Source organism: Lepisosteus platostomus, chromosome 4, assembly GCF_059453375.1.
Source record: "Lepisosteus platostomus isolate fLepPlt1 chromosome 4, fLepPlt1.hap1, whole genome shotgun sequence".
In the NCBI taxonomy this organism is placed as follows: Eukaryota; Metazoa; Chordata; class Actinopteri; order Semionotiformes; family Lepisosteidae; genus Lepisosteus; species Lepisosteus platostomus.
The window spans coordinates 29,784,702-29,810,671 of NC_142614.1; the positions used below are offsets into that span (position 1 = coordinate 29,784,702).

The 25,970-nt window shown below is 35.5% G+C and overlaps 1 protein-coding gene across 3 annotated transcripts in view; it reads right to left on the reverse strand.

Annotated features, from left to right (window-relative positions):
* epb41l4a (erythrocyte membrane protein band 4.1 like 4A) overlaps positions 1 to 25,970 on the reverse strand; it is a 130,407-nt gene that overhangs the window by 3,847 nt on the left and 100,590 nt on the right. For all 3 annotated transcript variants that reach the window (XM_088629366.1, XM_088629365.1, XM_088629364.1), the window contains exons 12-19: positions 24,596 to 24,673; positions 20,053 to 20,174; positions 16,383 to 16,473; positions 15,896 to 15,976; positions 13,681 to 13,794; positions 10,910 to 10,954; positions 6,922 to 6,999; positions 4,273 to 4,392 (exon numbers count right to left, since the gene is read on the reverse strand). In XM_088629366.1, coding sequence (XP_088485492.1) covers positions 4,273 to 4,392; positions 6,922 to 6,999; positions 10,910 to 10,954; positions 13,681 to 13,794; positions 15,896 to 15,976; positions 16,383 to 16,473; positions 20,053 to 20,174; positions 24,596 to 24,673 — 729 coding nt within the window. The remainder of the gene's footprint in view (positions 1 to 4,272; positions 4,393 to 6,921; positions 7,000 to 10,909; positions 10,955 to 13,680; positions 13,795 to 15,895; positions 15,977 to 16,382; positions 16,474 to 20,052; positions 20,175 to 24,595; positions 24,674 to 25,970) is intronic.

Sequence of the window (25,970 nt, forward strand, 5' to 3'; positions counted from 1 at the left end):
TTTTCCATTTTGATCTAATGCGCTTGGAGTTTGGAGTTTTATTTTTTCCTCATATGCTTGTTTGTCTCCTCCTTTCCTAGTTTGTGATAAAAAAAAGAATCCCTCGGTGAGAGAGCTTCCAAAGCCAATCTAAGCCTAGATTTCTTCACACACTGGGTCTTACAAAATGAATTGATTATCCGCCAATCATTTCCTTTAAATGTCAAATCTGGCTGCAACATTTATGAAACAGATTGGATATTTTTTGCTTGCTGAGATTCCCTGGTGAGTCAATTCACTCTATTGCAAAGCCATGAGTGATTCCTCCACAGGAACCTCCTTTAAATAGAAAACCTCTCTCACAGTTGACTCTTTATTCAATGCAAAACATGTTTGTAGGGTGAGTCATTCGAATTTTAATCACACGATGGGATTGCTTTTTAAAAATAGCAATTATTTTTCAAATGACACTTTCACTCTTTTCAAAATGAATTATATGATTAAATCAATGATTAAATAATAACAATGAGTTAAATTGGAAAAATAATATTTATTAATAGTATTAGAGTGTTATGCTGTTAAGCTAAATAAATGCAAACTTTTAAATAGCCATTTTCCTTCTCTTTTTACTGCATATACAGCTATACTCTCCACAATTCTTCAACAAAATTGCATTTTCAGTTAAAGATTAATAAAAAACATTAAGTTTGAATAGTTAATAATAAGAAAGTATTTTAAACTGAAAAACAGATGTTTATTAGAAGGTAATAAAGAGTATAAATTGGAATACCACTTAAAAAACTGCCTAATATGCGTTATACTGCCTTAAATAAATTTTCATGATATGATTTAGGTGCTTAATAAGTTTACAACATAAAATGTGCTTTTGGGAAAGAAAAATACAGTATGAAGCATACGACTGTTATGCCATAAAAGCCCTCATTTACTCAACAGTGGTAATGTGTTCTGTGTGTTGCAAGAGCCCTTACCTTATTTGTGTGCTCCTCCAGCAGTACTATTACCTTACACACAGAATAATTACCACCTAACTTCATTCTGGGCAACTTACAAAACATACAATAAAACAAAGTGAATACAAAGAAGAAAGTAAAAATCACAAGGACAATAAAAACAAACCAGTGTGGAAGGCACACATTAAAAGCATAAGGCCTGTGCAGAGAAGAGTGAAACTGATGTTCACAATGAGTGGTGGAGAAGGAAGACAGTACTGTGAGAGATTGGAGATAGACTGGGACGGAGTGGTTAACAAAGCAGTAGGTTAGGAGGAGTGCTTTCAAAAGGATGTGTGCAGCTATAGGGAGCTAATTGAGGGACTGGAGCAATGCAGAGGAAAGGCTTGGCGAACAGCTGAATTCTGAATTAGTTGGAAAGGATGAGTAGTGCTGACTGGGATGCCAGCCAGGAGGGAGCTCCAATAGTCCAGGCGGAAGAGCAGCAGGGCATGAAGTTGAAGCTGTGTAAGTGAGTGAGGACAGATTCTTGGCAGAGGATTGAGGGAGAGGGTGTTGGAGTCAAGAGGGAAAGAGTTGGAAAGGTCGAGTAAGAGCAGGAAAGGTGTTTAGGCTTACAGAGATTCCATCTCTGATAATGAAATTGCATCCAGGAGGAGATGGCCAAGAGACAACGGCGGAAGGGGAAGAAGGTCTGAGCATCAGCTGCGTAGAAGTGGTATGAAAAGCCATGGGAGGAGTCATAGGGTACGGTTATAAACAGAGAACAGCAGTGGGTGAAAGTTTTCACATAGAGTATGGTGAGGAATAGAGAGTGACCCAGTGACCTGGAAAGTGTAAATGAACATGATGAATAATGATGCTAATGACTGCTAGTACATGTAAACGGCACCACCAAATATTTTCCACAGAAACTAGTCATATGTGAAAAGTATTAACTAAAGAGTTAAATTCAATGTGTTTCTCTGCACCTGGCAAGACTGAGGAGCTTGATAAGTTCATGGGAGCATGGATGAAGGATGTACATGTCACAGAACCAGGAGATGAGCACATACAGTAGAAGAACAGAACTTCAAAATATTTCTGATGACCATTATATATATTTTTTTATTTTTAGTTTGCCTCCTTGTGTATATTGCTGTTAAATAGTATGTATTTGTCAAACGTTTTAGTCAGGGAAGACATTATCACCTGTATACAATTTATATAATAGATTAAAAGGAGAGATAAATAAATAGGTAAATGTCAATTTCATACACAGCATCTTCCAGTAGACCTGTATATATAGTACTGTTCTTATGTGGTACACATGCATGTACAAATGAAGTGGGAATGTACTAGTTATACTGAAGTAAGCTACCATATACCTAAAATGTAATGCAAGGGATTACAATGATTTAAACTGTCTTTTACACATAAATCAGTGAATGCAGAATAAGCATTAAAGTGCAATGAAATCAAAATCAAAATTGGATCATTATATTAAGAAGTAAGGATGCAAAATGCCTTTGAAATGTAAATATTTCAGCAGTTACCCATTGCTGAAAGAATGGGTAATACAAAATAAGCAGAGAGAGCTATTAGACTGAAATATTTCTTAGATGTTCTCATTTATATTCAATATACCAAAGGTTATGTTGACGATCACTTTCTTTGCTTTATGCTGAGTGAAGACGATTTGTGTCTTAGAACAAACTACTTCTTATACACTCAAGTCTCCTGCTTAGGATTATTAGTTATGTATCAAACTATCACATAAAATGCTATTGCTTCATGTTATACAATGTGCCCTGCTACTGGGGTGATGACACTGCATCATTTAGTTTCCATTTTAATTTTAATTTGTTAAACCTTTGTTTGTAATTTATCGTTTCTCTTCTTAGCATCTGAAATACCAACAGCAAATAGAAATACCCACAGCCATACTGTACTTAATGTCCTGTAAACACTGGGAAAATATGGGTTTCAATTTCAACTTGAAACTGGGCAAGATCAGTATTAAGCGGTACTCTGGGTTACTCTGTTCCAACACTTCATTGTATCGTTGTCTGGGAACCCTGAACTGTTTCATCTGTGGTGGCTATATGCACAGATTTTATTTGCTACACATTACTTATGAACATAATTAGCTATTAGAATATGGGAGATACTACATAATTTTAACACGCTGGGTGGATTCCCCCTATTAGGCTATGGTATTCAACGTTATTTTTTTAGTGAGAAGGATCCACTATTATTTATGACATTAAGTGATCTACAAATAAAAAGTGGAATGTGTTTTTCAATATCTTAAGAATTTTAATTACAGAACCGAAGGACCTTATGGAAATTCTTTCTTCTCCTGTAAAGGTCTTGTACTAATTAAAATAGGATTGAACAAGTGCTGAGGGAAAACAATGGCTTTTAAATGCTGCCGACATTTTATATGTCAAGCAATCGAAACTTTGAGATGATTTGTATATTTCTTTCCAAGATTATGATTAAACAATTCTGATAGAAATATTTTCAGATGAACATTCTATGCACATTCCCTGCATGTGTGATAAAATCTCTTTTTATATCTGTCATAGTGAATAGCACACTGAAGTCAACATTAAGCATCAGGCTAAAAGCCCCTACCATTTTCGTTTTATTAATTGGTTCCCAGAATTAAAGCCAACAGCAGGTCAACATTAAAAACAATTACTATAAAAGCTTAGCCATGCTGTTAGGAAAACTGCCAAAATATTTTTAAAACCAGATTTAAGCAATACATTGATATTATGGATGTATTTTGACTGAAAGGGTAAGAAGAAAATACTGGTGTTATTTTACTGTTCTTTTAGAAATGCAAATGTAAAAATACATTTAAAAATATACAGTTTAAGTTATTTTGTGATAACAAAGACAGCAGTAACCAACTGGTTTGCAAAACCAATAACAAAGTCTCCGTCTAGATGTTTCTACAGAATAATTCGATCTTTTTGTCTAATTCTGTTTATTTCCCTTCCTCAAAGTAATGTTCCTCTCTGCTCAGACCCCAGAAACCCCTAACATTTTGGAGAACCCTGGACAAATGATCACTATGGCTAAGATACACTCTTAGCCATTGGAGAATTGCATCATGTCTGATGCCATAACGATAATAATTTGATAAGTTTAATTAACAATTTATGGTTCTGCCTTTCCTTGTTGTGGTGAGAACAGAAAATGTGCACAAACTAATATGTACTGAGCACGTAAAATGGCTCATCAAGGGCAAGAATGAAGTGGCGAGATATAAACGCTTGTTTCACCAGTGAGGCCCGCTCGCCGAGTTGTTTTGATGGATGAAAGCACTTACGATCTGGAGCGGTGTCTGGAGCGCCTGTAGTTTGGGTCATTCTGGGATCTCTCCTTCTGCCGTCGAAGCACTGCTTCCCACTGAGGGGCAGAATCCACCATCTCATTCTCCTGCCGAGACCTGTCAGACAACTCACCCAGTCAAACTGAAAGAAGCTAGGTGCAATGAGGTGAGTGGGGTTACACTGATTTTGGTTTCTTCTACTTTTAGTCATGGTTTTGTATGGGACTTTGTAGAGTGTTGTTTCTTGACAAAATAAAAAAATAATATTGCATTTTTTTTATTTCATTAATTTGCTTCTTGGGCTTCTAAGTAGTATAAGACTGGTTTGAAGTTAAAGACTGTTATCGTACTTCACAATTTTGCATCTGCTTGCACTCAAAGATGGAACAGCCTGACATTTTCATATTATAAAGGTATACTGGGATTTAATGTTAAGTCATTAAATCTGGGGCAAATATTAAATTTGTGTCAACCAAGATTGCAGCCTTTCCTGTATGTTTGAAAACCATTTCAAACTCTTTTTCTCATCGATAGCCAAAGCTTTTTACATTTTTTTAAAGCTTACATCTAAAAAGTAGTTGCACCTTGCAGCCTGATCTTACCTTATTTCAGCAGCTAATGGTAATTACCTATCATAAATATTCACTCTTACATTACAAAACAGAAGTTGGACCAAAATGCCTTTCAGCTACTCTGGTATTATGCCCTTTGACCTCTCCCTGGTTGTTTTTCCTTTGGATGAACAGTATTGCACAAAAATATTTTGAATCTAAAAATGTTTCACTAAATATTGCTTTTCACTGTCATATTTAAAGAAACTAGCAGTTTATTCTTAGTTTGACAAACGACATTACTCCAATCTGAGCATTTTGCAATTTGAGATATAGGTTCTATTTCAGATTAAATGATTTAAGTAACTTTTTATGAAGAAAGTTATTACACAAATATACACCATTGTTTATCTTTTAAAGGCACGTATTAAAATCTCAAATGAGGAGGAAATGTATATAACCTTTATCCCTTTACATTTTAAATTTGACGACTATTTGATCAAACAAGTTTGATTTTGAAAATGATTAGTTAATTCAAATAAAGGACACTACCAAGAATTCATTCATGGCCATAACTATGTCAGATTTTATGTTGGGAATGGTTTCTTCTCAGTTTAAAGCTAACTTGTCTCCAAATAAGATGTATGATCTTATCCATCTGGGTTCAGATTGAAGAATAGTACAGAAGCAATTCTTGTAAAGGTTCTAGTTAATGAACTTCTTATGACTGCTGACTCTGTATTTTTATTTTTAGTCGCATTGAACATAGTAGTATTTTCGATATTATTGATTATACCAATTTTAATAGATAGTGTTGACGGTATTTTACAGGAATTGTTTTGTTGTGGTTTCAATCTTATCTAAATAATAGAAAGCAATTTGTTCAAATCATCAGTTGTTATTCTTCTACAAAGTGTGCCACAAGTGCTGTCTTACAAGGCCTCGTTCTTGTTCCAATCCTTGTAATCTACTTGTTGCCATTGGATGAGCTTCTTCAAAGGTACAGCATCAATTTTAATGTTTATTGTGACAAATCTCATTTGCTTTACCACACTACTTACATACTGTAACATTAAAAATGGATGCCAAAAATGTTTACATCTGAAACATGACGGATAGTATTAGTAGCATACTTAGGTCAAGAATCTTGATATCATTATTGATTCAAGTCTTGCACTTTGGTTTGCAGTATTGTCAAGTTCTTATCCTTTCACATCAATGCAGAAAACCTAATGCATGATTTTGTCAATACCTGGCTTGATGACTGTAACACACTTACTGGGGCATTCAAACATATTCTTAACAGGTTGCAGCATGCACATGAACTTAGTTTCTCAGATTCTAACCAGAACTCAAATTTGAGCACATATAGTTTTGGCTGCCTTGCACTGGTTCCCTGTGGATTTCAGAATAAGATTCTAAATATAGCCCTTTACCAATAAGGACTAGAGCAGTCTAGCTGTTACCACCTATATATATATACTGAACCTTCATGTCATTTACAGTCTTTGGACTTAGGCCTTTTTTCAGTTTTCAAAATGAAGCTCTGAACTCTAGAAGACTATGCTTTTTGTTCTTTCGCCCCAAGGCAGTGGAATGATCTCACAGCCAATATTTGGGGCTTTCACGTCTGTCAGCACTTTCAAGTTCTGTCTTAAAGCACACTTTTATACTCCAATTATGAAAGTGTAATTTACTCTATTCATTTGTGTATGCCGGTCTCTTTTGTTTTACTATTTTATTATAAAGGGGTTTGTGATCTATTATGAAAGGTTATTATTGTTACAACACAATCATTTCTTTAAACTCATTAGCGAAACAGAGAAGGAAAAAGAAGTCATGTCCACTTAAACTGGCAACTAAGACAAGCAGGAATGAGAGAAACACTGATGCAGATGCTGTTAAAAGTTTTCCTATCCCCAACCATGTTCTGCCATGTCTTTTATCTGCAGAACCTTTATTAGCTCCCCAGAACTATTGACTTGGTAGAATCCAGATAAGTAAAAACTAAGAATCCAGTTTTGTAGAATCAGTTGAAAAAAAAAAGGTTTGGGTGTATTTATCCAAGGTGATAGCTGAGTATGACCTACAGTACCTGTTTCGTTTTTTTCTGTGTTCCCTGTTGGAATTTTCTGACTCACTGCCACTGCTGGTGTTTCCACGGGAACGTGATCTGAGGAGAAACAGGAGCCGATGCTTCACCAGAGCCACTTGTTCTCAAGAAGCAGGGTAAATATCAGATCTGGTCTTGATAAATAAGCCAAAGTCATAGTTTTTGTATGTGAATTTGATTTCTTGTCACAAGACAGTGTTTGTTTTAAGGCATCACCTATCTATCTGGCAGCTCCTACTTTAACTCCTCATTTTACATTAAAAAAACCCAACTTCATCTAAAACTTGCAAAATCTTTATGCACATCTTCCAGGATATTTTTCTGCAGGTCTCTGCAGTCTACTGCAATGCTCTCTGTAACCTCTAAAAGTGGAGCAATTAAGTTTGTTCAGATTATTCAGTCTGAGGTCAATTTTATAACATTTGTGTCCATGTCTGTCAGAGGCTTCATTCACAATTACTACTATGACTAATGAGGTTACATATTTAACCACAAACTACATGAAGACCTCAGGGGATTCAAGGAAAGGTGTAGTTAAGTGAAACTGCTCTAACCCTGTACTACTCAAATTTAACTGCAGTAATTCTTTTCAAAATTAATGCAGCTGGTATTTTAAATGACTTTGAAAACAATGCCCTTTTTACCTCATTATTTTGAATCTGTTTGTACAAGGAAGATAAAGTACATGTCGGAACATGTGCCTTAATGCATTTGTACTTCTCTCTCCCAGGTAAATCAATATGAACATTGATGCAAAATAGCATCCCTAATATATGCTTAAGGTTTATTTTGCCAGTGGACCTGCATAACTAGTGTCCAGAGCTGATATACTTTGACAAGGTTCTGAATCTATCAAATCTTATTGGCTCTAGTGTAATAGATTAACAGGAATATGGGGGAGAGGAATCCAAGACAAAAATGGGCATGTGAATGTTTATTAATTTAGAGAGGGCTGTCGGGTTTTGATATACACATATTTTTTTTCTTGGAGTAATGAATTGGCCATCTGTTGTGAGGAAAGGGTACTACACATTTGGCCCTGAAAAGTATTCCCTTTTGTCTCCAGCCTAGAACTAGTGACAAAGTATGTTTACTTCTAAATTCTATCCTAAGATGCAAGTGCTTGCTAATCAAAGGGATGACTCCCTTAAGATGACCTAGAAATAGATGCATCAGCTCAAGATTTAGGAAAAGCAATGCACATTTATACCACTGCCTCAGATGCTTGTGAATGTGGAGTTATCAAACAAAAGGTTCCTACTGTTTAATTATTAAATTGAGATATTAATTATTTGTTTGGGTTATGGGACATTTATTATTATGCTGTAGTTCATTATGAAAACCAAAGCATTGCACTTTCTATTTAGTATTTTTATATTCTTTGTTATGTGTTATTAATTTATTCCTTATTGTTCTGACATCCCGATTCAGCATGGTTTTGTTTTTTGTAGAATATCTGCAACAAGGATTTATTTTGGTTTCTCTTCATTAGTTGTTGAATGCTGGCATATAAAAAAAAATAATTACATTTATGTGCCCTCCATAATAAATATATGCCCCTGGTGAAAATGGGAACAAAAATAACATACAACAGACTGTTACAGACTCGGCTAAAAAAATCTAAAAATGTTCAACTGTTGTATTTCAGAAAAGACCAAAAAGACCAATTGTTCACATCCCTAAGTATCCGTTTATATAAAATCCAATGAAAATAACAAATCTATAGTAAAAGTCTTCTCTTTGTAAGGGAAACAGAAACCTCTTTCTATTGGTTATTCCGTATTAAAGGAGGTAACCCATGGAAGATATTCAATTGTGGAATGTATCATCATGATTATGCATGATTAAGTCAGCTCTCTGAAGACGGCAGGTACATGGTCAGTGATCTACAGATGATGAAAGATGGCTATAAAATAATGCTCACAAAGCTGAGTCTACCACTTTCTACTGCAGTGTTCATTAATAAGACATTTAAGGCATTTTTTTTAAGTGGTAATACTTCCTGTTACCAGGATGAACCACAAATAGAGGCTGCAAAGGAACAAGTAATAGGTTTATTCCATGCTGAAAAAAAGAAGAAAGAGAACACAACGTTTCGGCCGTGGAGCCTTCTTCAGGTGTGAGAGAGACAGGGCAGTAGGCAAAGGTAAAGTAGCGGGAGAACAAAGGTTGAGAGGGAGGAGGAGTGAGAGGCGGGAGCAGGGGACAGAAAGAGAGGCCAATCAAGAGGTGTGAAGTCAGAATGGGTGCAGAGAGGTGTGAAATGAAACTTCCAATGAATGGAGAAAATTTAAAAGAACAGTAATCTGTCGTTAAGGGAAGGGAGAATGTGTGATCCTAGCTGCAGAATAATTTTAGTTTCGGTGGTCTTTCTGATGTATGAGTTCGGAAAACCGTCTTTGAGAACACAGACGGAGAGATTAGAGTGGTCGTGGCCATCAAATAGAGGCAATGTGTGTTTGCTTAATTACATCTGGATGACATGGTGTCAAACCCGAGAAGGCAGCAGCTCACAGCCCTCGGTGTCCCCAGGAGATCATGACATTCCCACAAGTGATTGCGGTTTCCCTATAGGGTTGAGGACTTGGTCCAGACACCTGTGGGCATTGCCCTCTGCCTACCAATCTGATACCAAATGTTCTCATTCACCATATCACTATTTTTTCCCAAGAAACCACTCTGGAAGTGCTCTGACATTGAGCTCCTTTAGCGTATTAGCTCTCTGCATCTTAACTTTTTTTTTGCCTTTGAGTGCCTGCTTTACCTCCAGTTCCTGACATGGACTCCATCCCCTGAGTCACGGAGCCTCTGAACATTTCCAGTTCCTCAAGTGGCCTCTAAATGGCGGCTGGCTTTTCAGAGCCAAACCTGGCATCTTCACACTCCCCAGTCACACTCCCCTTGCTGTTCCTTCAGCGACCCCCAGAAAGCTTCTGCTGAACTCCTCTTAGCTCTCTCAGAAAACAGCTGAGGACTCTCGAGTTCAAGCACTTTGGTTCTGACTAGTAATGCTCCGCAGGTGCCTGTAGCACACAGCTGCTCTACAGCCTTCTCCATTAGGATCCAGCCTGTGCTTTTCCACTGCTGTCTGAAGCACCCTGCTGCATTGTAACACACAGTACCTTGTCTTATGTTCAGACAAAACAAAAACAGAGTATTTTGTACATGATCATCAGCATTATGTTAGCCATAAAAAGGTGAAACACCTGTTACACAAATGTGGCAAATGGTCTATTTTGTTTTATAGTTGTTTTGCATCTACATATTCTGTGTTGCATCTAAGGGGAAACATGAACTCCAATAATTAACTGGACATTTTGGTTAAATTGCTGAGAAACCTCAAGCTTGTGTGAAAATCAACATTTTAGCATGATAATGATGTAAATTATACATTACATCCAAATTAATAAATAATTGACCTCACACAAAATGAATTTTCTTGACTAGCCTGCAGACCCCAATCCAATTAATGTTGCTTGACCCTAAGAAGACAGCTCACAAATGGAAACCCAACAGTCTGAAGGACCCCAATTGTGCTGCAGCAGTGGTGAACAATTCCCTGTCTGAAGAGCCAGAAGCACCTGACACACTACAGAAGATATCTTGTCAGTGTAATCTCTGCCAGAGGAGTATTTACAAATTACTTACTTGAAGAGTGTGAAAAAATATGACTTTCATGCTCTCTGTACTTTAAATAATTATGTCAAATATGGCTTTGTGCAATGTTATTAAGATTCCAGGTTTTTCAATATTTAAATATTTAAAGCAAAACACATTATCCATAAACTTTTAAATGCTGTTTTTTATTCAGAAGCGGCATGAATAAATCTGGAGGGCATGTTACATTTGGGTTAATTTTTCATTTGCCTTCTTATGTAATGTGTAATCTAAATCATAATATGCATTTTTTATGCATTCACAGTTGATAAATTATTAGGATACGTATATGCTCATCAAACTGTTAACCTACCTTCTTCGCTGTTGTTTTGAATCTGGATCATCATTCTGACCTTTCCTAAGAGACAAAAGCAAAGAAAAAATATTTTTTACATCTGATTTCAGAGTATGGACTAGTACTTCTGGATACTGGTACTTATTTATATATTCAGTATGTTACTTTCTAGGATTATCCTACTGAGATGCTGCAGCATCTAATTGAATTTCTTTATATAGCCAGAAGCACAAACCAGAGAAGATTCCTTATGAAAAAGCAATTGCTGTCAGGACTGCATTAAATTAGAATAATGTCTGCAAGGTTGCACTTCAAAATGAATTTACAATGTGCTTATAAAGGTTTTAAATTATAGCTATTAGGTTTAAACTACCAAATTTGCATTTATAGGATCGGATTATTTTTGTTATGTAATATGAAATACACTTTGAATAAAAAAACAAATTTCATAATAATATTAATGCAATATGGTACAAAATGTAATTTTATTGCTGTTATATTTTGAATTCACAGTACTTATGATTTTAATAATATCTAAAAGGAGATTTATCAGTTTTCTTTATTATAATGCAATACATTTTGCAGTGAGAGGAAATCAGATCATTAAAGCAAGCTTTTTCTTAACTAGATTGCTGGTTATAAACATTTTTTATTCTATTCTACAGGATAAATCAATACTCTGTAACATTTAAAAATTATTCAACTAAATAAATCAGTGAGCAATGAAGAGGGTTCATGTTTTTTGTCTGTGAAAACACCATTATATATAATTATTCCTTGCATGTGTACAGTAGCAGCACAGTGGCATAGTGGTTAGCATTGACGCCTCACAGTGCTGGGGCCCTGGGTTCAATCTCAGACCTGGGGTACTATCTCTGTGGAGTTTGTATGTTCTTCCCATGTTGGTGCGGGTTTCATCTGGGTGCTCTGGCTTCCTCCCACAGTCCAAAGACATACTGGCAAGTAAGTTTATTAAAAATGTAGTTGTGGCTGAGTGGTTAAGGTGATGGACTTGAAATCCATTGGGAATTCCCTGTGCAGGTTTGATTCCTGTTGGCTAGGAGGAAAAGGGCTGTCAGCTTCAAGTTCATCTTTAAGCGCATTACTTCCTTCAATTGCCCTCCTGAGGATGAAGAAAGTATTCTGAATTGAATTAAACTATCTTCTGGGAAAAATGGCATGATTGTGTGCCTGTCTATGTTTGTGTCCGTCTGCTCTGTGATGGAGTGGCATCCCACCCAGGGTGTTTCCCACTTACCCACGACCCTAAATTGAATGAAATGGTTAGAAAATGGATGGATTATTCCATAGGATCTCAAAGCACTTTACATATGGAGTTCAGTAGTTCAGTGTAGTATGTCAGAAGCCCCACTACATGGCTCATTAGGAGCAATGACATTACAGAATCAAGTAATTATTTCTATGAAAACATATAATAACCCTGTAATAAATGTTATATAATTGCATATATGGTCTCAATTTCTAAGCCTGCTGAAGTACATTTCCACTTATAAAACTCAGCCTATGAACCCACCAGATACTCAAAATCTGGTATGATATCATTGCTTTTCAGAACAAACAGAGCTATTCGTTTACATTTCTTTAGTTTTATCAATTTTTGATTTACCTATTTTTTAACATGATAGTCTTTCATTTGATAAAAGTCCTGGAAGTTCTGAGTTTTGTTAACTTCCTTTTAGAACTCTTCGGTTCAAGAGCATGCTATTACTTTAAAATTACTCATACAGCACTTCTAGGTACTGTATGGGTTTCTACTTTGTTTTTCAAAAACTCAACAGTGCATTCTACTGAGTCACCACTAGATGGTGAAATTATAGTACAGTATAACAGCCAAACATGAAAAGGGAACTTCCACTTTATTTTTTGTCTGAAAACTATCTGAAAATCGTCTGAAATGTAAAGATTATTGTTGATTATCTTAGGTTATTCAGTTCTTGTATATGTTATAATTCAAGGTGGTAAAACAATCACAGCCCCTTTGGTTACTTTTCAACATTTAGGTAATCTGAATTCTGAGTCATTCTATTTATCTTTCCATTTTCTGACCATTTTATCCAATACAGGATCATGGGGGGAGCTGGAGACTGTCCCATCAAAGAAAAGTCACGAGGTGGGATACACACTGGATGCCAGACATACAAAGCACAAACACACACTCACTTCAGGGCCAGTTTTCCCAGTACCAGTATGTCTTTGGACTGTGGAAGGAAACTGGGGCACTCCGAGGAGACCCATGCGAATATGGGGTGGGGGGGGGGGAACATACAAACTCCACACAGATAACAGTGTGGAAACTGAACCCAGGGCCCCAGTGCTGCAATGCTACCTCTGCGCCACCGTGCCGCCTTCTGAATTATTCATTTGCATTATTATCAATTATTAATAAATGATTGTGATTTACATAGACAGGATAACAATTGAAAAAACAGCAATGCTGTTAGATAAAAGCAATGTCATGTCTAATTTCTTTATTACCACCACGACTCTCTAGTGCTCTGATGCTTGTGGCTTGACACGACTCATACTCAGAAGTAACAAGCACCTTCTACATTTCACCAGGACATTCGGATTTGGAGGTTTTCTTGCAACCACTGCCTAGGGAATTGTTTGTGTAGTATACACTGTAGCCTTGTGAGTAAATTACTCCAAGGTATTGTGATGTGCTACTGCAGCTCTTAAAGAACGGGTTACAGGGATTGAGAAAGGTGTAAGAAGTGAGACTTGCTCTGTAGCTCAACGAGAGCAAATGGGGATATATTTGACCATACCTGCGCCTGGCTGGCTGCACCACCTCATTCTCACTGCCCCCTGAAGGGGTTCGCCTCCTGGGGTTTGGAAATTTAGGTGATTTGTTTCGGTCATTTGAAGAATTGTATAAACCACTTAAAAACAAACGTGAAAAGATACATTTGTGTCAGGTTACATTTTATTTAAGCACAAAATAACCTATGGTACATCAACTGTTTAATAAAACTGTTCTCCTGGCAGGCTGCTGTAAGGTTTCCCTGAGCTTCTCTTATGTCCTTGTTTTCCCTTTTAATCAGATTTCCCAAAATTATACAGGATGGGTGCTTCTAGGTGTCAGAACATTTAGGATTAATTCCAGTCTCAAAGGATATTAGAGCCTTGTGATAAAATTGCATTCTGTCAAAATCACATAATAGAGAATCCACTCCATTGTAATGATAATTTAATGTATTATTATTGGAAGAATTACCTGATAATGAACAATAATGGCAAATTCATTGTTAATATCTAGTACTGGTTTCTCTTAACTGTAAATGAGTATCATGAGCCTAATAATATTGCATAATAATCTTCTTTGATGTGGTTGTGGGTCATTATATATTTATCACTTTCAAGTGGCTTTCCTTTGTCACCTTTATTTCACTGAACTCAGCCTAATCCACTGCCATCTGTGCCACAGCAGTCCTTGGGGACTGAACACGTGTGTCATACCAGCCTCCCCTGGTCTTCTTCTCCTGTCTGTTGCCAACCAGCAGCCAGGGTCGGCCACAGTGATGGTCCTTTTCTGCTTCTAACTCTCAGGGCGTATTCAGCAGTGTATGACAGATTATGAAGTCTCTGGCTGCTGAAGTCTGTACATGTTTGTCACTTGCACTCTGTATTCTGCAGGTCCAGCTCCAGAGCTCATACAACTTTAATACTCTCTACATTTGTCTGTATTCAATTTTTAATGGCGAGGTCACATTTGAAAATGCAGTGCAGTACGTTCAGAAATGGTAATGCGATGCTGTCAGTCATCACTCTGTTCATTGCCCACAGCCACACACAACATTTCAGTTAATGAATTATTCTGCATGAGTATTAAGTATCTGTGTTTTAAACAGCAGCAATGTTTCACACCTTCAGAAAAGGATCATTACTGTTAACGTGTTCAAGAACACAATTTAAGAAGTCAGGAGGTTCATTATTTTTAAGAACTGCACACCATTGTTATTTATCAAAGACATATAAGAATGCATAGTGATAAGGAGTAAATTAACACAACATATGAATATATATACAACTGATACTGTGTAGCTATGTTAATTTATCACCACCTTTGTTCATTAATATTTCTTAGAAATTTTTTCATATCTCTTTAAAAGACCTGGGTCCCAAAATTAGTACTAGAGGAAATACTGTAATACAGGACAGATATTCCCTAAAAGATCTTGTTTCGCATATGGATAAATAATCATCAATCTTACATTTTCAGATTTTATTCCTTTATTTTTTAAACTTGATACATACTGGGCACTAGATAGTTGCTTAAGGTGTGAAGGTTTTCACAATATTTTAGAAATATAAAATTTGTTATTAGCTGTAAGTAATAGTTTTCAAGCCTGATTTTAAACACCCTCTAATCCAACAGGATTTATAGGTACCTTTGGGTAAACACCATGAATAGTATGTCTTGACAGAATAAGGTAGTATTATATTCTGTTATGTACAGTAATTAAGGGATCAGTGTGTGGGGAAAGCAGACCCTACAGCTCTGAAGACCTGTGCTATAAAACAAACCAGAGCAACTTCACAAAAGAAAACAGCTTATTGTCTAAATGACATAACATGACAACTATATTTTCAATTATCATATAATAATAATCTCTGTTTTCCTTTAAGAAAAGGTACTTAATTAAGCCAAAGATTTATACTGTAAATTTAAATGTTCATACATAAAAATGGAAAACCATATCCTTCTATCTTTTTTGTATACTCATACCCTGTGTTTTTATCTTTTTTTGTTGACAGCTCAGCAATTTCTTTTTCCTAGATAAGAACTGAATAAAAAACCTTTATGGGGTATTTTTGTAACCATAAAAATGCTTACCATGGTATACTTGTAGAAAACAATTTTTTTTTTCCAAGTTAGAATTTAAAAAACAAAAATAACTATGTCTTCATGCTTAAGCAACCAAATGAAAAGCTTCTAACTGCCACATAAATATGTAGGAGTGCTTCAACAATGAAGCCTACCTCTGGGGCCCATTTTCATCCCATGGTGCACTGGTTTTCTCATGATGTGCATCTGTGTTGTCTGCTTTAGTTACTTTTGAACTGTGGAATAAAAGAAACATGAAGAACACATTTAACTTTACTTTCTAAGATTTCCCAACTGGTAGCTCTTGTGCTTCAGGGTATAGAGTAGCTGTAGTGAAATCATCATATACTGTGTCATGCACATCACACTATTCAAACATCAGAATCAATGTGTGCTAAATGTTGAATCTTTCAGCACATCAGTATCTTTCAAGTCCATGAATCATGGACCACAAATGAATTAATTGTAGTTCATCCATTTATTAATAGTTAATATCCAGCAAACAAATAAAAACAACACACATTGAAAAATTGTAATAGCACTATCTTCCATGCTGTAGCCAGGTGTCCATGTTTAAATATTCTTTGTCAAGCTTATGGTCACCATTATTTGTGAACAAAAAGATGCAACAAGTTGGCTTACCTTTTCACAGGAGAAGGTGCAATAATTTTGGTTGTTCCTTCAGTTTCACCATTATCAGTTTTTGTATTTGCTCGACTGACATTGTTTATCCCTAAAAAAAGAGTTTTCATTAAAGGCACTTTCATAATTTAATATGAACGTTGTGTATCAATACATATATTGTATATATACTATAAATATAATTTACACAAAATGCAAACAATACCAACAGGACGCATAGAAAAATGTTTGTGTTTTTTACTATTAAAGTTTAATTGCTTTATAAAACTGTTTAACATACTGATTGTTTAACAGACTGAGAGTTTAACAGATTTAATTAGATTAAACAGACTGTTCTGAAGGATTAACACTACTACAACGTGTAATACATATAAATTAAAAGCAATGTTTCAAAATGGTTTCTACATCACAAAATTGTCAAAAACTTCACTGCAAAAGATAACAATCTGAAATTAGAAATAAGCAGAAATTGAAGCAGAATGTGTAGAGTTAAAAGAGTTCCTAATCTGTATATAGACTTTCTACCCAATGAATACCGCTGTTGTCTTTTTAAGCCTAAGCACATCCTAATTGGTCAGACCTTATTTAAATGAATATGTAATGTTGGAGTGTGAAACATATCCTCATAGTACCAAGCACTGTTAATATACTGTACATTATTATGACCAAAACTGACAGGTCTGACTAAAAAAACATAATTAAAATATGCATAAATCGAACAAGATATGGAAATGTATAATATAGAGACAGAATGACTAAACACTCCAAAGATTTCAGTCTATCAAGACCATATTCAGCAGACATAGTCATGTAATGTAATGAATTAGTAATTAATAATGAAGGAAAACACCTGATATTGACAGAATTTAATTTTAAAGATTGTTTTTGTTTGAATGAGATCATCAGCTCTACTAATTTCAAACTGACAAAATATTCTTCCTGGAAAATCACAATATACTTCAAAATAACACATGCTGGTTTGAAGAAACAATTGAAAAGAATGATGAACAGAGGCTCCACAAACTTTTTGAAGTCATATAAAAACAAACTTTTACTGTATATAAAATTATATTTTTATGCCACTCCTTCCCTGCTCTTTATGTCCCAATACGCATTAGTACAGGTACCCCTGTACATGCAACATATAATCTGTACACCTAGCATGCAAATACCATTTACAGCCAACATCAGAGGATAATCTTAGTCAGGCAATTCTTAAAAGCAAAAAGACTATTAAAACCTACTGTATATGGGGGAACACAAATTATTCAGGAACGAAAGCACCATATGGCCTAGAGCCTTGCCTTCTTCACAAAATCCTACAGTGAATTTATGAGCTGAGTTTCCCAGCAGCAAGCAGAGGTCAACCAAGGCCAGATAACAGGAACTGATAACCTTAGAAAGGAGACATTGCTGCACTGGAGAAACCGTGGTTAGGGAGAGAAAGGGAACTGACAATTAATTCTCTTTATAAGTAAGCAGATAAATACATGGATCCAGATGACAGATGTGTTTCTGTCATTCTGTTTTGTTTAAACATGAAACAGAAAAAAATCCAGAAACTACTTGTTTTTTTTTACAAGTGTTTGCAAAAATGAACAATGCTTGTCCTAACATAATACAAAAGAGCAAGGGATAGACAAACAAATTGCAAAAGTATGTTAAAGGTTTGTTTTATGCTTCCCAGAATCCCCAAGATACATTTACAGTCTTTACTCATTACTACTGACTTGATGGTGTATTTTACTTAATGGTAATAATATAGTGCTTGCAAACTGCAGCCCAGAGAGACCACAGGATACTACTGTAACATATTCCACAAAAGGCTTTTGGATTCTGGTTTTGAAAAAGGGAGATGATTAAATCCACACTTTATTTAAAACATGTGGAACTCTTGCCCCATCTGTTAGCTTCAAACTTCAGAGGATTTATAATGGTTTACAAGTGTAATGTCAACGAAAATGCTTATAAAGTCATTCTGGTATTTTGGTATTTTTGTTAAAAAGACCTGTAATATTTAATGTATCATTCAGTTGGATTTTAATAACTGTTATTTCACTGTATTTTTTACATAAGAAGAAAAGGAAGATTAATGTGCACAGTGCACATAAAGTGCTCGCTATACAGTTAAAATAGTAACAGCCAGGGAACCTTGCACATGGGCTACATTCCAGATTATATTTGTTGCACCTTAATCATTTGCAAGTTTAAAGAATGCAAGCACTTCCTATATACAGTATGTGTTCTTCAGTCCACATACAGTATAGCATAATACTGGCTTTTGATATGCTGTCTTGTGGAACAGAGAATTCAGTAATGTAAACTCTTTTATCAGTGCAGCTGTAATCTGATGGGTATCAGTAGTGATGGAAGATTCTCTCAGTTTTAGTGCTGTCACCTATTCAATATTTATCTAGACAGTACAGTTCTTGACCCAACTTGTTTTGTAATGTGTTTTAATTATCTTGTGCATTTTTACCCCCACAAACAACATGTTTTCCAAAGTTTGTCAAAATATAGCAAAATAGCAGGGAAGATATTGTCAGAGACACAAATAGACAAAATCTAAAAATCATACAAGAGGAATGTCCTCTTCCACACTGGGAAGGGACAGAATTACACAGGACCTTGTCCTGAAAATATATCTGGGTTTCAAAAGTGCAAAAGGGATCAATCATACCAAAGTCACCTTTGGAATGATACAGAAGGCCATGTGCTGCCAACACATTTGTATTCTGTGCTACACTTCAGGGCCTTTTTATAGGAGAAGCAAGATCACCATGCAGTTTCACCAAGGTCAACAACAGCAGTTCTATTCAGGTGTAATTAAGAATTCAGATAGTCATCTGTTAGGTCTAAAAGGCCATTTTTACATTTTTTTTACAACCTGTAAAGTGTAGCTCCCCAAGCTAAAAAGTTATATTTACAGCTACAACTCTGGCTCCCAGAAACGTCATTCCTTTTACTTTTAAACTAACAGACACATTTGGTGAGGTTTGTGCATTGGTTATATACTGTATACCCATTTACCAAATAAGCTGCTGAAAAATATTAAATAACACAATGTCAAATACATGCAAGACAGTCTTAATTTCACCAACTGTTAATAACTTTATCAACATAAAATCAAAATATAATAAGCACTATTCCTTAATAACAAAATATGTATAATTTACTGAAAATTGGCATTATTATTTAAAATTTTCACATATCCATTAAACTTAAACTCTTAATTCTTAAAACCTTAACAAAAAACAGAGTGTAGGATATACACCAATTTTAGTTTTTATCATTTAAAAAGGCACTTCTATGTTTTTTGTTAACATTAAACAACTTAGTCACTAATAATTTTGGACCATTTTTACCAAAGATAGCAATGTAAAGGTTTGCTTATTGTTTCTTCTTTTGTCGTGAAGTATATCAGCAGGAAACAGGTCTCTGTACACCCTGTATGACCTTGAAACAGTGTGAGATAGAGCCAAACCTGCCAAATATAACAATATAACAATATACAGTACTTTTTGTGCTGCTCTCTTCTAGATCAAGGTTCAAAGTTGCTTATTGTTCCACATAGCAAAGAAAAACAAATGTTCTTTTCAGCACTTTCATTTAATTAAATGTTACAACAATGACAACAAGGTTTCAGTCTCATATACAAAATCTTGCTCACCTGCTTGTTGAGACTGAGCTGTTCTTTTTGGATATGTCTTGCTGCGAGTTCTGGGTACATGTAGGTCTGGCCGGGGCAACTGAATAGACTGATCTTTAGTCATTTGCAGAGCAGTCTTCCCACTGAACAAAATGAAGTGAGAAAACATGAGAATCTTTAAATGACTTTTTGTACCCCAAAATTTCAAAATCACTTAAAAGGTTTGATAACACACCAGCTTTAAAAACACAAAAAGCTGATAAAATATACTGTATAATAAACTGCAGGAATTATTCTTTAATTTATGTCGGTTTGAAAAATAATAACTTAATAATTTTATTTAATAAATGTACTGTTAAGTCTCAGCTAAAATGAGCTAAACGATTCTTTTAACAACTTCTTTCACTATATTTTTTAGGTCTTGTACTATAAAGTTCCAGTTTTGCTCCCCTGTGTTTAAATCATCATGGTTTTAAGAAGCAGGGGACTTCCATGATGTCCTCATCTGATCAATTTGACAAGATGCTAATGTCAAAATATTGTAACGCCCTCGCCTGGTGGTGAGGGGGAAGCGCCTCATAGTACCGCTGGGCAGGCTGGGAGTTGTAGCCGGGAAGAGTCTGAGGGTCAGCACGATGACCAGCGGCTGACCCTACCTGTGTAAATAATGTCATAGTAGTTCTAGTGTCCTGTGTAGTCTTATAAGTGTATAGCTTGTTGTTAAATTACCACCCTAAATCGCGTCTCCACTGGTCCTTTGTTCTGAGAAGAACCTGTAAACGCTACAATATACAGACCCATTCAATGTGCTCGCTTTATCTAACATGTTAGATATTTCAGAAAGATGTGAAAAAACAAACTGACAAGCTGTGAAGGAGAGAATTATTGTTAAGGTATAAGGATAATAATAATAATAATAATAATAATAATAATAATAATAATAATAATAATAATAAACTTTATTTTATATAGCGCCTTTAAAGGTGGCTTCTCAAAGCGCTTTACAGGATGACAATAACAATAAATAAGAAGACTACAACAATAATTAAGAAGATTTCACAAGATAGGACACAATTATAATTACAACAATACAACAATAACAATAGAGGAGACCGTGGAAGGTGGTATTAAGAAGAGCAGAGGGGTGAAGAATGGAACCAGTTAAGTAAAGGCTTTTTTGAAGAAGAAGGTTTTGAGTCTAGATTTGAAGGAGTTTAGAGAAGGTGACTCTCTAATATCCTTGGGCAAAGAGTTCCAGAGCTTGGGGGCAGGATGTCATCTCAGGATCATTTTGTGAAGGATTCAGCACTTCTTTTAAATGCCTATTAGAGATGCTTTCGAAAGCCATTTGACAGATGGGCAGAGAAGGGCAGCAAAGGAGCTGTGACAGGCAGGTGGAAACACTGTCACTAAAAAGAACAAAGGAGGATGTCTCTAGTGAACCTCTTGACAGGAAGAACAAGTAACATTGACAGACCACAAGTACTCCTTTAACCCCAAATTGTGCCATTCTTCTCATGTCTCAGTCCGAATAGCCTTACTTCACTCAAATAAAAGGACTCTCATGCCTAGATCCAAATAGCTTAGCTTGACTTTAGCATGACTACTGGATTAGCTATGCTCCCTGAGTCACTCTCCATCAGTCTCTAGTTTACACATATCCTAGTGCTGTGGTTCTCAGTCCTGCTGCTTGAGTATCTCTGTGTCTGCCGGTCTGTGGTGGCTCTGTGGCTAAGGATCTGTGCATGTGGCTAGAAGGTTGCAGTTCAAATCCTGCAGCTGGCAAAGGAATCCTACTCTAGTGGGCCCCTGAGCAAGGCCCTTAACCAACTACTCCAGGGGTGCTGTACAATGGCTGACCCTGTGCTCTGATCTCAGGCTTCTCTCCCTGTCTATGTCTTATGGAGAGCAGGCTGGGGTATGTGAAAAGATTAATTCCTAATGCAAGAAATTGTACTGGGCTAATAAAGTGATGTTATTGTTATTCCAATCAGGACCTTCACAACTGATTGAGATATGCTGTCCTAGTGAACATAAATAACCTCTATTTAAGGCACAAGTATTCAAATGACTGATTGAGTTGGTACTTCTTGTTTTATCATGTTTGCTGTATTAACCCTTGCTATTCCATCTCAATACCCTGATGATCAAAATTGTAGCTTGCTGGCAGACACGTACTTAAACTGTATTTTTTTAAAGATGAAAACTCGAAAGGTGAAATTGGTGAAATTCATGACATAAAGTATATGGGAATCTTTTTGAAAGCTCTGATGAAAACGTAAGAAACAAGGCTAGAATCTGGGCTATATCTTTAGACAGCTAAGATAAGAATTCAGGATAAGAAGATACACAATTTTAAGTAGGATAGTATTTCACTGATCTGCCACACAACAGTAAGGAATGAAATACGTTAATATGAATTCTATGTGTACTTTAATATGCATGTACAATATACTGTACATACTGCATGTAAATGATGATGCTTCATTTGTATTGCATGTTTCATGGTGTGTCTTACATGGTAAAAGAAACTCAAAGAGATTCAAATACAGAAAATAAATACAGAAAGAACCCAATGCAATATTCTATAAAATATAAGAAAGGATAAGGTTACAGTGGGGAGCTGCACTTGTGTATGAACTTATGAACTAAAATAACAAGCAGAGTTTAGTCCCACTGAATTCCACAGTGAAAAATCACACATATTTGCTGTAGCCTTGTATGAGAGGGACTGAAGGAGAGTGCAGAAATATGAATCAAAGGGGCAAGGCAAGGACGCAAAGAAAGATGATGTGTCTGTGGATGTAATAGGGAGGGTTAAATGAAAATCAGGAACACAAATTATAAAACAAAGGTTGTCAATACACAAGTCAATCATTAATGAGAATAAAAAATACTGTGTGAAAAATCTTTCATGAAATTCAATGCAAAGAATTTGTAAATAAAATTTTAATTTGAGAGGTTTTAGTAGGGTTCTGTCTCAACATGTACTGGAAGCAAAGATTGCTTCATCTTCTTTGTACGTTCTAATTTTTGGTCTAGAATTAAAAATAAAAGCAATCAAAAACAAAAGTCTGCAATTCATAAATAGCTAAAAACACAAATAAGGAAAAAAAATACATGTATATTACTTACAAGATTTTAAAATAAATGGCATTTAAAAAGCTCACTGTGAGAAAAGCGACTGAAGACATCTGAACACTTCAGGTGCACCACTTCTTCCAGATTTTCCACACCAATCACTACCCACTGACAACTTACAACTCTTCCCTACAAAATTTACATAACATTGATAAACCATTAAGTTTTAACTGAACAAATCCCCGTTTGCATACTTTCTTAGGAGAAATTATTTAGTAATTTAAGTGTTTTTAATTTAAGCAACGAATTTCAGGAACACATCTGCCGTGTAAATCGAGACCTACAGTACCAGTATTCTTTTCATCCTAGTGAAAAACCTAGAATCTGAATTCTGTAAAAACTGTAAACAGTGATTCATCTGAGCTTCTTTTAGTACTCCTTTCAGGGCCTTAGCTCTGGTGTGTGCTCTGTGGGGTCACAGATATAAAAAGTGTAAAAGATATAAAAGTAAAGTCTGATGTTGCATGTTTCATCCTGTGCCGATATGAGGGTTGTAGCAGTGAGCTGAATTGCTGATTCGGGTTTGTTTTTTTTTCTAAAAAATAATTCTATGTTTGATCTGTTCTTTATTCTAGAAAAAAAAACACTCTCAGCCCATGGTTAATCAGCAAAAAATAAAATTAATAGTAAGAATATAAATGTTAAGACAGTACAAAAATGAGGACTTTTGAAAAAACTAGCCATCCATCCAGTTCCTAACCACCCCATCACGGGAATTCAGGGTCATGAGAGAGAGGGAGCCTATCTAGGCAAGGAACAGGCACAAGGTGGGGTACACCCTGGACGGGATGGTAGTCCATCGCAGGGCACACAGATAATGACACACACACACTTACACCAGGGTCAATTTCCCAGAAGCTAATTAACCTACCAGTATATCTTTGGCCTGTAGGAGCACCCGAAAGAAACTCACGCAAACATAGAAAGAACATACAAAGTCCACATGGAGTTTAGCACCCCAGGTCTGGAATTGAATCCAATTCACTGCAATGCTAACCACTGTGCCACCTAAACCTCTACCATTCAGTTTAACTAAAAGAGAAAGATATGAAGCAAGAGAAGCAAGAAATTGTAACGCACTTAAAAATGTTTAATTTTCGTAAAGTGTATTCTTCTTAAAGATTTATTTTCTGCTCTGAGATTAACAGATTCTTTCTGGGATGACTAAGAAGATGATGAGATCACAAAAATGTTGAATGCACCAACAGAACCTGCTTGATTACAAGCTAAAAGGAAATGCAGTATAAGGTTTAATTAGCTAAAATCAGATTTGTATTACAAGCTGAAGGAAACACTTTTCAAATTTCTGAATTTCTAAAACACTTTCAAAGTTTCAACAGACATGCTTTCCTTGTAAGCTACAGTATCTATTGCCAAAAACATAAACCTTCTATACATTTCCATCAGTGAAAGAACTGTTTACCTGTAGCGATGTTTTGACCCGAGGGAGCCAAACTTGGTCAGTTTTCTTGTCAAGGAGCTGGAATCATTTTCTGGCATTCTAATGGTGCACAATAATAAATAGATGATAATATGCAATCAAGTACAAAAGAGGCAAAAATATAGTATTGCAATGAAAGTTAAGGGAATATATTATTTGTTAATGTTTCAAAAATTGCTATTTCTTGATATAATTTTGTGGAAAATTGAGGAAAGTCAACATTATATATTATTACCATGGCCACTAAAATGTATTGCATTTTAGACTCAAAGTTTTACACTGCAATATCTGCATTTACAAACTGATTTTTTAAAACTAAAATATATAAACTTGTCACACCATAGTCATCACATGATGAACTACTTAAGAGTTTACTACTGTGGTTAAATCAATAAGTTAAATATTTATATGCTGATACATATATAAGAAAAACCCTCACAAAATGAAAATGTCAGAAATACACATTATATTTTTCAATGTAAAGTTAATTTATATTGTGGAACTGGGGACTTAGTGACTTAGTGAGCTTTTTTCAAGTTAAGTGTGAATTTTTGGATTGGAGAGTCTGTTTTGAAGCTGGTAAGCAGCTTAGCCTTCTTGCTGTACTTACAGTACAGGAGAGATATACAGGATGAAGTCTAGCTTGAAGCTCAAAAAGGAGCTTAAGTTTCATTTTGTGTTTTAAATATTGTATTCCTCACAGTATAAATAAAGCAGAACACCTTTTAAATAAAACTTTATAAAGGATATTTTTTTCCCACTTAATGGCTGCATTTGTATGTCATCTTTCTGAAAATCTGCCTATTTAAAGACACTGTTATGGTACACCACCCTGAGGTTTGCTACAGAGGAAAGAAGAAAGTGACAGTAATACTAAGGGATAAGTTATCTGATCTAGTTGATGTAAAAGTCCTAACTCTAATGTGTCACTCAACTGCATCAAGGTACAGACAGTAAGTAAACACTTAACTTACTACCAAGACAGGGTTAATTAGCTCTCTTAAAGCTGATTTGAAAATCATAGCAAATCTACTTTTGAGATACAAATGGGCAAATTCACAGCAAACTGAATTTAATATTGGTGGCTATTAACTACCAAACATTGAGAATTAAAATGAGTTGCGATTACAAGAGGTGTGACACAGGGTAATTAACAGGGAAAGTCAGAGAATATAATAAAGTTTAGATATAGGTGATAAATGATGGTAATTCATTGTCTTTTACATAGACATAACAAGCTTATCCAGCATTTAATGTAATCACACACATCAGCCAGAGGAAAGAACTTGCTTCTATATGGTTAAAGATTGACATACACAAAACGCTCAGAAAGAATATCCCTAACTCTTTTTTAAAC